We start from the raw sequence: 12,492 nt of genomic DNA, 5'->3' as shown, positions 1-12,492 counted from the left end.
GTAGGAGGAAGCTTCACCAGGCGGCTTCCCAGGTTTGTTGAGTAGAAGCAGCTTCTGTACTTTCCATCTCCGGGGAAATGTTCCCTCGCGCAGGCAGGCGTTGTAGAGGTCCGCGAAAGTGGCCGGCCGAAGCCCAAGCGCCAGCTTCATTGCTCTGTTGGGCACTGCGTCGGGACCTGGGGCTTTGTTGTTCTGCAGGCTGCGTCATGCTTCAGCAACCTCGGCCTCCGTGACTTCCTCGATCTCCCACGTAGGCGCCGTTTCGTGCTGTACGCTTTCTTTGGCGCTACCCGAAGGAAACAGTGTGCGAACAATATCGCTAAGTGTTTCAGGGTCCGTTGGAGAGCGGCTGCCTGCGCTTACTCGCTTTACCACGAGTCTGTAGGCCCCACCCCACGGATCCTGTTCGGCTGCGTCGCACAGCATCAGGAAACATTCCCGTTTGCTGTCCAGGATGGCGTGCTTCAGGGTCCTCCTGGCTTGCTTGAAGGCGTCGTGTGCGGCCTCGGCCCTGTCGGTCCTTCTTGACCGTTGAAGAGCCCTTCTGGCTCTGAGGCAGATCCTTCTGAGGGGTCGCTATCTCCGAGTTCCACCAAGGTACCGGCTCGTGGTCTCTACTGTATGGTTTGCGCATCAGCATCCCTGTCCTGCACGCATCCTCCAAGCTGGCTGCTATCGCGTCCGCGTTGGTGTTCGCGTCTGCTTCAGTGGAGCAGTGCATGTCGGCGAGGCACCTGCTCATCGCCTCGGCGTTTAGCGTCTCCTGGCGGTAGCCCTTGACTGCTCTGTTACGGATTTCTGGTCCTGGCCGTGTGCCCACTGTGCATAAGATTGCCTCGTGGTCGCTGGCCGTGAAGAAGTCGCCGATTCTCCAGTGAGAGCGCCGGGCTAACGCGGAGCTCACAAATGTGAGGTCTATGATAGACCCAGCTCCGGCCCGATTGAACGTCTCCTGGGTCCCTTCGTTTAGCAGCGTGACGTCTAGCGTTGCAATGGCATTGAGTAGGGTGTGCCCCCTTATGTTGCTGATGGGGCATCCCCGTTCTTCGGCCCACGCGTTGAAGTCGCCTGCGATGATAGCGGGGTAACGGCCCCTTGCGTCAAAGGCGATCGTGTCCAAGGCATGGCTAAAGTCCGTCGTGGAGAGGCTAGGTGCTAGATAGCAGCTGTATACCCACATTTCGCCTATACGAGCTCGGACGAAACCCGAGCCCTTGTGCACGTCCAGAAAGGATTTACCGTTTCTTCTGCACAGCCATATCGCGGCCTTGCCCGATGTGTCCGTTATCCAGTCGCCGTCGTCTTTGACTTTGTAGGGTTCACTGATGACAGCCAGGTCCGCCTTGCATTCCCTCGCTGACTGCAGGAGTAAGTCCTGCGCAGCCCGGCAGTGATTCAGGTTTATCTGGATCACTTCCATTCGCGGGGTTTGGCTACGGCTCTTTTTGCGGCGTGAGGACACCGCCTGCTTCCTGCTTGGTGGTTCCTCGACTTCGGTCCTCCTTCTGTGCATATAAAGCATACGCTCTCGTTGGGACACTGAGCGATTTTGTGCCCCGTCTTGCCGCACTTAATGCAGCACCCACTTCTGTCCACTTTGCTATGACACTTTATAGCAATGTGGCCAATCTCTAGGCACTTGTAGCACCTGGGCTGCGAGTCCCTCTCCTTCACCTTGCAGATAGACCATCCTAACTTGATTTTACCCTTGCAGAGAACCGCTTCTGCGTCTCTGCTGGGCAGTCCAACCACTGCCGTCTGGGTGTCTCTGTGTTATGGACGTAGACTCCTCAATTTGACCGATTCGGCGTTCACGGCGAATTGGTCCACCAGAGCTTTGGTGACATCTACGGCCTCAACTAGCGGGTCAAGGTCGCTAATCACCACCGTCCTTGTCCTTGCGCTTTTGGATAGCGCTCGAACCGCAGTCGCTTCTCCAAGGACAGCCTCAAGGCTCTCTTTTATTTCCTCCGTGCTGGTGTCCTCGCTTCTGTTGAGCTCCAGAAGAAGGTTCCCGTTCGCTGTGCGCCGGACCTTGTTTACACGGGTGCTGAGGCTTTGTAGCTTGCCGTCGTCCCTACGGGTTACCATCGCTAAGACTTCGCTGTAGGTCTTGCCATTTGCCTCCACTATAAGGGCGTCCAGGCGGTGGTCGCGTCCTTTCCATCGTCCTTTCCAGCGCTGCCTCCCGCGGCTGTTTTTCCTCTGGGGTCCCGTTTTTTGGCATGCTCCTCATGTGGGTTTCTCTTCTTTTTCTGCTGGGATCCCGCTGGCGCTCTTCGCGCAGACGATTGCGCTGGTGAAGTCGGGGGCTTTCCCCCGTTTAAAACCGTGCCGGGTTGGCTAAGCCTTCGCCACGGGTCTGTTTGCGCCGCGCTGGTGTCCTTTTGAAGACAAACCGGAGTCTGTTGCTCCTTGCTCTCGCTGTTTCGGAGAGGGCCTTTGCATTTGTTGCACTCCGTGGGCTCTTTTTGCTGGTGGGAGTCTCCAACTTGGTTGAAGGAGATCACTGCACCTTCTTGGAGGGACTTCATCCTCGAGAACATCGCTTTCATGGTCACATTGATGTGACACACCTGCATTACGCTCGTGAGGTGGAGGACTTCGTCGAGAAGCGCTCCAATCTCCGCGAGCTGTTCTGGTCCAGTGAGCTCCTGGTCCGCTTTGGGCCTCTTGGCAGAGGCAGTTCTTTGCCCACCGGTTGGGCTGCCTGGGTCTCTTTGGCGCTTGGCCGCGTCCTGCAACTTATCATCTTCCCGCGTGGACGGCTGGCCCGCGGGCTTTTCCAGGACTGGTGACCTAAGAAGCTTCGAGCTGCTCTTGAACGCTCCGGCTGCTTCCGTACCTTTGTTTTCAATCCTCCTGCTTAAACTTGGTGCATTCACTGTCGAGACGGCCAAGTTCGCCACCGTCTCGTCAGGTTTGTTGTTGGGAATGGGATTTAGGGCCTCCAGAATCCGTGCCCTGGCCGTGGGGGTTCCCATGGGTGGATTTCCACTTGTGTGGTTGCCACCTGGAGTAGTTTCGTTTTTTGTCGACATTCCTTTCATTTGTTGCATTTTATACCTACTGCCAGGTTGTTTGCATTTTAAACCTACTGCCAGGTTGTTTGCATTTTATACCTGCTGCCAGCTGACGTGACTGCCGGCCAATATGGCACAGACGCAGACCACGCAGCCGCCCAGTATGGGTCAGACGCTACGTGGGTTTTTTGCGATAAGTTCGGTCGAGGTTTCCACCGGTGGCCGCGGATTTCCCCACGACTTTCCGATGGAGGTTATACCGCCTCTACTCGGTCGCCAGAGCCCCGTTTCACGGTGTACCGCGTTAGCGGGGGGGTTGGCAGTCGGTCTGCTCCTTGACCGTTGGCACCAGGAAGACCTCTGCCGTGCAGACGTGGTGACACTCGTTCGGTCCCGGACTCCTTGCCAAGGAGTTCGATCAGCAGCCCTTAGATGTATGCTACTGCTGAGCGCCGATCGACAAGTGCAACCCGTAGCGGGTAGTAGTCGTCAGCTAGCAGCAACGCTCAAATGTAGGCAGTACATTCCTACACTGGGTGCCGCACCAACACGACATCTACATGTAGGGTCTCGGTCTATCATGCACAACGTCAGCAGATCCAGCTGATCGTAGGGCAGGCTGGCAAAAGCTCCCTGCCATGATAGACCGAGACCATACAGGCTGGAAAGTGTGTGGCTATTTGTGTGTAGTCAATCGACTCCTCACATACTTACAAATATTGGCAAATGTAAGTCCTTTTTCATGTAGTATTGGATAATTAACCATAAGTACGATTTTATAAAATAAAAATATTGCAGCTAGATTTGGGTTTCATGATTGATGCTAACAATTTCACAATTTATATGAATGAAATTGTCAATGCAGTGAATTATGTAACAGTTTTATCAAGAAAGTGTACTGCTTACCGAAGCTGGAACGAGACTTTCCCAAATTTACGGACCTAAACGGTGTGCAGGAGACACACATAAGTCGTCTGAAACAAAAAACGAAAATACTCCGTTATTCGTAATTAAGTTGTCGAGGTACTGACGTGAGGGTTTCTTATAAAAATGTTTTCAAATTGTTTTTCACACTTTTATATCTAATAAAAATATGTGAAGAACGCCATTTTGACAATTTTCAAAAATTTACGAAATTTGCACAATGCTTGCAAAGTTGGGTACACATCTCCTGTACCATGACGCGATACCCAGACATCTTCGAAGTTCCTTGCATGTGGTGGGCGGACTCAGTTGCCGTACTGCCGAAATCTTGTCGGGATCAGTGTGGATTCCTTCCTCGCTGATGACGTGCCCCAGATATACCAGGCTGCGCTTAAAGAAACTGCATTTCTTTGCATTGAGGCGAAGGTTCGCTTTTCGCTTTTTAGCCGTCGATATACCCCTTGAAGATGCTGCGATGTGCGTCCGATGATGATTATATCATCTAGGTACGCAAACGCGTTGGGCTCCATGTCGGGTCCTATTACGCTGTCGAGCGCCCGCTGAAATGTGGCTGGTGCTGAATGGAGGCCAAACGGCATGACTTTCCAGTGATACAGTCCCCTTCCTGGAACTGTAAATGCAGTGCACTCGCGACTCGTCCTGGCCGTGGGGATTTGCAAATATCCGCTCTTCAGGTCAAGAGTTGAGATGTACTTTGCGTGGCGCAACCGCTACAGAATGTGAGTTATCCTGGGCAGCGGGTACGCATCAGGGATTGAACGGGCATTCAGTTGCCGAAAATCAACACATAAGCTCATCTCTCCCGATTTCTTGCCCACGAGTACAATAGGGGCGTTATGGGGGCTTCGAGAAGGCTCTATGCAATCGTTTCGTAACAAATCGTCGATCTGCTCATCAATAATCCTTTGCATTGCGGAATTCTTGGGAAAATACCTTTGTTTGATGGGCTTATCATCCCGCATTGTGATCGAGTGTTCGGCGATGTGTGACACTACGGCCAGTCCGTCGAATTAGTCCAATTCCTCCTGTAGAAATTTGTGCACCTAGGGTTCTAAATCTTCCGGCCCTGGGGTCTCCTTGATTACTGCTAATGCTCCTCCAGCGTCAGGTGTATACGCTGGTCTGGCTGGGGAAGGCAATCGCAAATCCTCGGCTGGCTCTGTCGATACAGAATTCTGATTTCGTCGAAATGGATTATTTCGCACGGCTGTGTCTTCTCTGGGCCCTAGAATACTGCTCGTCGGGGCAGCTTGCATCCTGCGCTCTGGTTCGTTGCTTTGTGGTTCTGGGACGGTGGCTTCGAAGTTGTCGATTTGTTCTGAAGAAGACTCATTTATCAGAAGAGGGGACAGAGCTGAATCAACCTTGGTGCTGGCTACGAGAAGGGGGTTAAGTTGTATCGAAACGCGACCACATTGGAGGGTGGCGGACACGCCGCAGAGAAAGTCCATGCCCAACAGCACATCTTCCATGATTGAAGGTAAAACTAAGAGTGGAAATGTGACCCAACGTTGGTCCAACTGGACTTTTGCTACCAGTGACTTGGTTATTTCCTTGCGTGGGCCTTCGGCCAGGCTGACTTGTGTGCGTACCGTCCGAACGTTATGTGGTGTGCCCACAAGTTGAGCGACTCTTTCGCTCACGAAACTTCTGCTGGTTCCGGTGTCTATGGTTGCATTAAATACTCGATCATCAATTTGTACTTGTGCGATGATTCTGCTCGCCTGGACCTGTAAAATATCGTTTAATTCCGGGGATTCCTCCTGGCAGTCTCCGGCCGCTCCCCGAGGGGACGAAGACTCCTCTCGTTTCCCGGATGACCACACTGCCAGCAAAAGAGAACTCTGGGATTGCGACAATCGTGTGGAAAATGCCCAGCCTGCGCACAATTCCTGCAGGCTAGTCTGAAGTTTGGGACTATTGACACGTTCCCCACCCGCGGAACTATTTCCGGGACCGCGGCGGCCGGTGTGGGTGTTCGGTGGGGGGCGGTCGTGCTGTATCTTGGCGACCCGTTAGTGGCGCTCCTGTGTACGACGGGATCTGGTCGATTTTCCTCGGCGGTGGCTGCAGTTCAGCCAGCATCCTTGCATGACTTCCTGTGTCTCGATCGCGGGTGACTTCATAATTTACCGCCAAGGCGGTGAGTTGCTCCAACGTTGTGAATTCATGTCTCCTGGTAAACAGCTGATAGTTCGGCTGTAGATTTTCATAAATCATTTCTAACTCCTGTTCCGGATTATATCCCGCTCTGTGCATCATTAATCGAATGTTTACAAGATATTGCTTAAATGTTTCTCCTTGTCGCTGGTGCCTGGTGCGGATCTCATCCTCGAGCCTCTGAAAATACCTCGGTGGCAGGAAAAAGTCAGGAAATGCCTTCTTGAAGTTTTTCCAGGATTCTCCCAGTAGCTGGCTTGTCCTGAACCAGTGTTCGGCCGTGCCTGTCAAAAGATCAGGGATGGCCTGCGGCATCTTCTGAATGTTGACTTCGTAAGCCGTGGCTCGTTCCTCGAGGTGCTGGATAAACGAGATCGGGTTCTTTGTCCCGTCGAAGGTGATTCCCCAGTTTCTCAACTTTTCTGCTAGAGTTGCCGCTGTCATTTCCGGCTTTCTGGGAGAAATATCCCGCCTGGCAGTGTTGACTTCCATGTCGACAACTGACTAAGCGGGGCTGGCGCATCCAAATGTTGGGACATGGAGTGCGTTGCTTCCGCGCGGTCAATATTTTCGATTCGCATTCCTGAAGACGCTCGGCTATCTCCAAGACGTGATCGTCACGATTATTAAACGCTGCCAATCGGCTCCTCATCTCCTCCACGCTTCCTGTTCCGTCCAAGGCAAACTCCTTCTGAATTGCCTCCATTTCTCGCTTTCTGAGAAACGAAACCAAACGTGCACCTATGTTTGCGAAAAATAATCAAACGAAGAACAAGAAAAAAAAGATTTTTGATGCGGCGGCAAAATTTTAACAAGGGTCAAACGAAGCTCAAAAAGCTAAAAAAAAAATTCAACAGCGAAAATGTAGATGCTAACGGGTTAATAAATGCCCAGCGATGGCAACCACAATACGGCGTAAGACGACGATTTAAATTTTTCTCGAAGGCGATGTAGAAAACTTGACGTAGTGGAAAAAACTCTGTGGAACATGTGTTGACTCGGCGACGGTGGTTTTTCAGATTCTTTTGCTATGATTCCGATGACTGTACTTGTAGTCGATTGCTGTGGATGTGAGAGAGACGACGACGAGAGTGAAAAACAAGATGGCTGCGCTGTGGGGAGTATGAAATAGCTTCTCCCTACCTTGTGCTTTTAAAATCTCGCGGCCTGATTGGTTCACCTATAGGGGGCCCGCTCTCTCTCTCTTCGCTATGCTTGCTTTGCTTGTGTCTGTATGTGACTCACGTAATCTGCTGACCACGTGATATGTTACCTCTGACAACCTCTCGTTTTAGGTAATGTTTGGTCTTGATTTGGGTGAACTTATATAAGTTCTCCCGCCAGTGTCTTGCTTATATATATATATATATATTTGTTGATTCTGGTTCTAGATTTCCATGTTCTTCGATATGTATTCCTCTCCTTGCGTACCCACTTTTCAAAAAAAATTCGCTCTTATATGGCAGATGGGTCTTAGGCCATATAATCATCTATGATTCGTAAGCCCCATGTCCCTGCTCGGGCGTTAGACTGTGAAGTAGTTTTTTAGGCTGGGGTGAAGCTCGGTCACGCCAGGATCTCTTTGCAAACAAATTTATAAAGATTGGGACTAGGGTCTTCGATGAGCGGTGGGCTGACGTGAGGTGGAGGGTGTCAGCCATCAGGTTACTGAGTAGAACACAGTTTTGATTTGGATATCAACAAAGAGCGAAGGCGGTCAGCGGTAGCGCGTACTGGTTCTGGCTCGCGGCACTCGCCATGAGGGGACCGAGAGGGAATCGATTGCAATTCTAGGGCATGTGGCTGCCTCACATAGAAATCCGCCAGCTCTCGCTGCCGGGCCCAGCTATGCGGCCGGCTGAGCCTGACCTCGGACAAAACATCTTGTTAAATAAATCTAGGTATTAACGTTGGAGGGCATTTTTGGGCCGGCTCAAGTGTGGGCAAGAAAATATAGTGTATTTCTAAACTTCAAGTTGATCTTTGCCTTTTATTAGATTTTTGGACATTTTAATATTTGCTTTGATTTAGCTCTGACATAATGTATATATAAGTTTCGTTGTATTTTGGGTTTTATTTAAATGTACACATCGTATTTCATCGTATTTAGTATGTGGGTTCTTTATATTTTTCTACGGTGTATTCAATTTCGCATTTTCATTTTGAGGTTAGGTTTTGTGCGAATTTCTCATTCCCATTACCGTTACATGTGTTAGGTTTTCTTTAACAAGGGTTATGGCTGATCTACCCTGTTTCTACCAGGCGATACCGCATCGAGGTCTGCCGAGATTTCATAATACACACACAGCATTTTGGCCGAACTTGTCTCGCTGGCCACTCGTTGCGGTCTCTCTGATTTGGCACTGACCCGTCTAGCTCTCGCACACACACACGCAACCGCGCGGGAGAGTTGGTCCTGGGCCGGCACAACTACTTCCAAATCCTCTGCTGCTCCTTCTTCGCGTCAGTCGTCACTAGACGACAGGGTCTCCTCGCCTTCAGGTGGGGCGGGTGTCCTGGGTGTTTTTCGTCGCCTTCAAATGTCAGTCGACCTGGCCTCGTTGAGCGCTTTTCTTTACTCCTCGCTTGGTCACTTGCCCGGGAGTGGCAATCGCCCACTCTTTACGCACAAAAATCCTTCGTCCTTGCCAATCGACCTCTTTCAAAGAACTCCACGAATTTCGTTTTGCGAAACTTCTCGCCGTTCTGTTTTCTTGGCTTCTCTAAGTTTCGGCATCGCTCCCTCTCGCTCTCTCTCATAGGCGCGTGCCAGTTTTCGGGGGTTGATTTCTAACGCGATCGTGAGCTCTCTCGCTCGTTTTATGCGAGGCTTGCTCATGTGACCGCTTTTCGTGGTAAATTTCTCGTTTCTGTGCTGGTATGTGTGTGTCGGTGTGAGGTAAGCCTTCCAGGCTAGCGATGCGAGTCTCGGTGGTGGTGATATTTTTATTAACTATCGTATGTGGCTTTGCAGCCTTAAACCTAACTTATAATAATAATTTACATTATATCTAAGTCTTCATTAATTACTTATAATATTTATAGTGTATTCTAGGTGTAGTTATATATATTTATGTACATGTATGTTAACAAGGGCACCAGGCTGGAAAGTGTGTGGCTATTTGTGTGTAGTCAATCGACTCCTCACATACTTACAAATATTGGCAAATGTAAGTCCTTTTTCATGTAGTATTGGATAATTAACCATAAGTACGATTTTATAAAAAAAATATTGCAGCTAGATTTGGGTTTCATGATTGATGCTAACAAGTTCACAATTTATATGAATGAAATTGTCAATGCAGTGAATTATGTAATTTCGATAATCTTCTTAGAAAATCTGGTTAAAGTTAATGTGGCCTTAGAAGTGTGCGGAGTTGAATAACTCTCCACATATCTCAGCAGCAGCAGCGACAGATGGCCGGCCGCTCACCAGATACGCGGCGAATACGCGTAGTAACGGCACTGCGGGAAGAGAGAGTTTGGAGGATTTTGTTCAAGAGAGTTTGTAGAATTCAGTTCAAAACAGTTTGGAGAGTTCAGTTCAAGAGAGTTTGGAGAATTCAGTTCAAGAGAGTTTGGAGAATTCAATTTAAGAGAGTTTGGAGAATTCAGTTCGGGGGAGTTTTAGAGAATTTAGTACGACAGAGCTTGGAGAAATAAGAAAATAAATAATTATTTTTGTATTTTGTTAGTTTAGTATTTAAGCTTATATATTTTTATGTACAACAGTTTTATCAAGAAAGTGTACTGCTTACCGAAGCTGGAACGAGACTTTCCCAAATTTACGGACCTAAACGGTGTGCAGGAGACACACATAAGTCGTCTGAAACAAAAAACGAAAATACTCCGTTATTCGTAATTAAGTTGTCGAGGTACTGACGTGAGGGTTTCTTATAAAAATGTTTTCAAATTGTTTTTCACACTTTTATATCTAATAAAAATATGTGAGGAACGCCATTTTGACAATTTTCAAAAATTTACGAAATTTGCACAATGCTTGCAAAGTTGGGTACACATCTCCTGTACCATGACGCGATACCCAGACATCTTCGAAGTTCCTTGCATGTGGTGGGCGGACTCAGTTGCCGTACTGCCGAAATCTTGTCGGGATCAGTGTGGATTCCTTCCTCGCTGATGACGTGCCCCAGATATACCAGGCTGCGCTTAAAGAAACTGCATTTCTTTGCATTGAGGCGAAGGTTCGCTTTTCGCTTTTTAGCCGTCGATATACCTCTTGAAGATGCTGCGATGTGCGTCCGATGATGATTATATCATCTAGGTACGCAAACGCGTTGGGCTCCATGTCGGGTCCTATTACGCTGTCGAGCGCCCGCTGAAATGTGGCTGGTGCTGAATGGAGGCCAAACGGCATGACTTTCCAGTGATACAGTCCCCTTCCTGGAACTGTAAATGCAGTGCACTCGCGACTCGTCCTGGCCGTGGGGATTTGCAAATATCCGCTCTTCAGGTCAAGAGTTGAGATGTACTTTGCGTGGCGCAACCGCTACAGAATGTGAGTTATCCTGGGCAGCGGGTACGCCTCAGGGATTGAACGGGCATTCAGTTGCCGAAAATCAACACATAAGCTCATCTCTCCGGATTTCTTGCCCACGAGTACAATAGGGGCGTTATGGGGGCTCCGAGAAGGCTCTATGCAATCGTTTCGTAACAAATCGTCGATCTGCTCATCAATAATCCTTTGCATTGCGGAATTCTTGGGAAAATACCTTTGTTTGATGGGCTTATCATCCCGCATTGTGATCGAGTGTTCGGCGATGTGTGACACTACGGCCAGTCCGTCGAATTAGTCCAATTCCTCCTGTAGAAATTTGTGCACCTAGGGTTCTAAATCTTCCGGCCCTGGGGTCTCCTTGATTACTGCTAATGCTCCTCCAGCGTCAGGTGTATACGCTGGTCTGGCTGGGGAAGGCAATCGCAATTCCTCGGCTGGCTCTGTCGATACAGAATTCTGATTTCGTCGAAATGGATTATTTCGCACGGCTGTGTCTTCTCTGGGCCCTAGAATACTGCTCGTCGGGGCAGCTTGCATCCTGCGCTCTGGTTCGTTGCTTTGTGGTTCTGGGACGGTGGCTTCGAAGTTGTCGATTTGTTCTGAAGAAGACTCATTTATCAGAAGAGGGGACAGAGCTGAATCAACCTTGGTGCTGGCTACGAGAAGGGGGTTAAGTTGTATCAAAACGCGACCACATTGGAGGGTGGCGGACACGCCGCAGAGAAAGTCCATGCCCAACAGCACATCTTCCATGATTGAAGGTAAAACTAAGAGTGGAAATGTGACCCAACGTTGGTCCAACTGGACTTTTGCTACCAGTGACTTGGTTATTTCCTTGCGTGGGCCTTCGGCCAGGCTGACTTGTGTGCGTACCGTCCGAACGTTATGTGGTGTGCCCACAAGTTGAGCGACTCTTTCGCTCACGAAACTTCTGCTGGTTCCGGTGCCTATGGTTGCATTAAATACTCGATCATCAATTTGTACTTGTGCGATGATTCTGCTCGCCTGGACCTGTAAAATATCGTTTAATTCCGGGGATTCCTCCTGGCAGTCTCCGGCCGCTCCCCGAGGGGACGAAGACTCCTCTCGTTTCCCGGATGACCACACTGCCAGCAAAAGAGAACTCTGGGATTGCGACAATCGTGTGGAAAATGCCCAGCCTGCGCACAATTCCTGCAGGCTAGTCTGAAGTTTGGGACTATTGACACGTTCCCCACCCGCGGAACTATTTCCGGGACCGCGGCGGCCGGTGTGGGTGTTCGGTGGGGGGCGGTCGTGCTGTATCTTGGCGACCCGTTAGTGGCGCTCCTGTGTACGACGGGATCTGGTCGATTTTCCTCGGCGGTGGCTGCAGTTCAGCCAGCATCCTTGCATGACTTCCTGTGTCTCGATCGCGGGTGACTTCATAATTTACCGCCAAGGCGGTGAGTTGCTCCAACGTTGTGAATTCATGTCTCCTGGTAAACAGCTGATAGTTCGGCTGTAGATTTTCATAAATCATTTCTAACTCCTGTTCCGGATTATATCCCGCTCTGTGCATCCTTAATCGAATGTTTACAAGATATTGCTTCTCCTTGTCGCTGGTGCCTGGTGCGGATCTCATTCTCGAGCCTCTGAAAATACCTCGGTGGCAGGAAAAAGTCAGGAAATGCCTTCTTGAAGTTTTTCCAGGATTCTCCCAGTAGCTGGCTTGTCCTGAACCAGTGTTCGGCCGTGCCTGTCAAAAGATCAGGGATGGCCTGCGGCATCTTCTGAATGTTGACTTCGTAAGCCGTGGCTCGTTCCTCGAGGTGCTGGATAAACGAGATCGGGTTCTTTGTCCCGTCGAAGGTGATTCCCCAGTTTCTC

The 12,492-nt window shown here is 49.8% G+C and overlaps 1 protein-coding gene across 1 annotated transcript; it reads right to left on the bottom strand.

The window, feature by feature from the left end:
* Positions 1–328: 328 nt before the first annotated feature.
* LOC139354332 (uncharacterized) lies at positions 329–1,513 on the bottom strand. Its single transcript, XM_070998555.1, has one exon. The coding sequence runs from the start codon at positions 1,511–1,513 to the stop codon at positions 329–331; it is 1,185 nt and encodes a 394-aa protein (XP_070854656.1).
* Between the last annotated feature and the right edge of the window lie 10,979 nt (positions 1,514–12,492).

Source organism: Drosophila suzukii, assembly GCF_043229965.1.
Source record: "Drosophila suzukii chromosome 2 unlocalized genomic scaffold, CBGP_Dsuzu_IsoJpt1.0 scf_2c, whole genome shotgun sequence".
NCBI lineage: Eukaryota > Metazoa > Arthropoda > Insecta > Diptera > Drosophilidae > Drosophila > Drosophila suzukii.
This window is presented reverse-complemented; position numbering and strand designations above follow the sequence as displayed.

Coding starts and splice junctions, on each gene's coding strand:
- LOC139354332 (XM_070998555.1), bottom strand. CDS start 1,513: ATGCACAGAAGGAGGACCGAAGTCGAGGAACCACCAAGCAGGAAGCAG.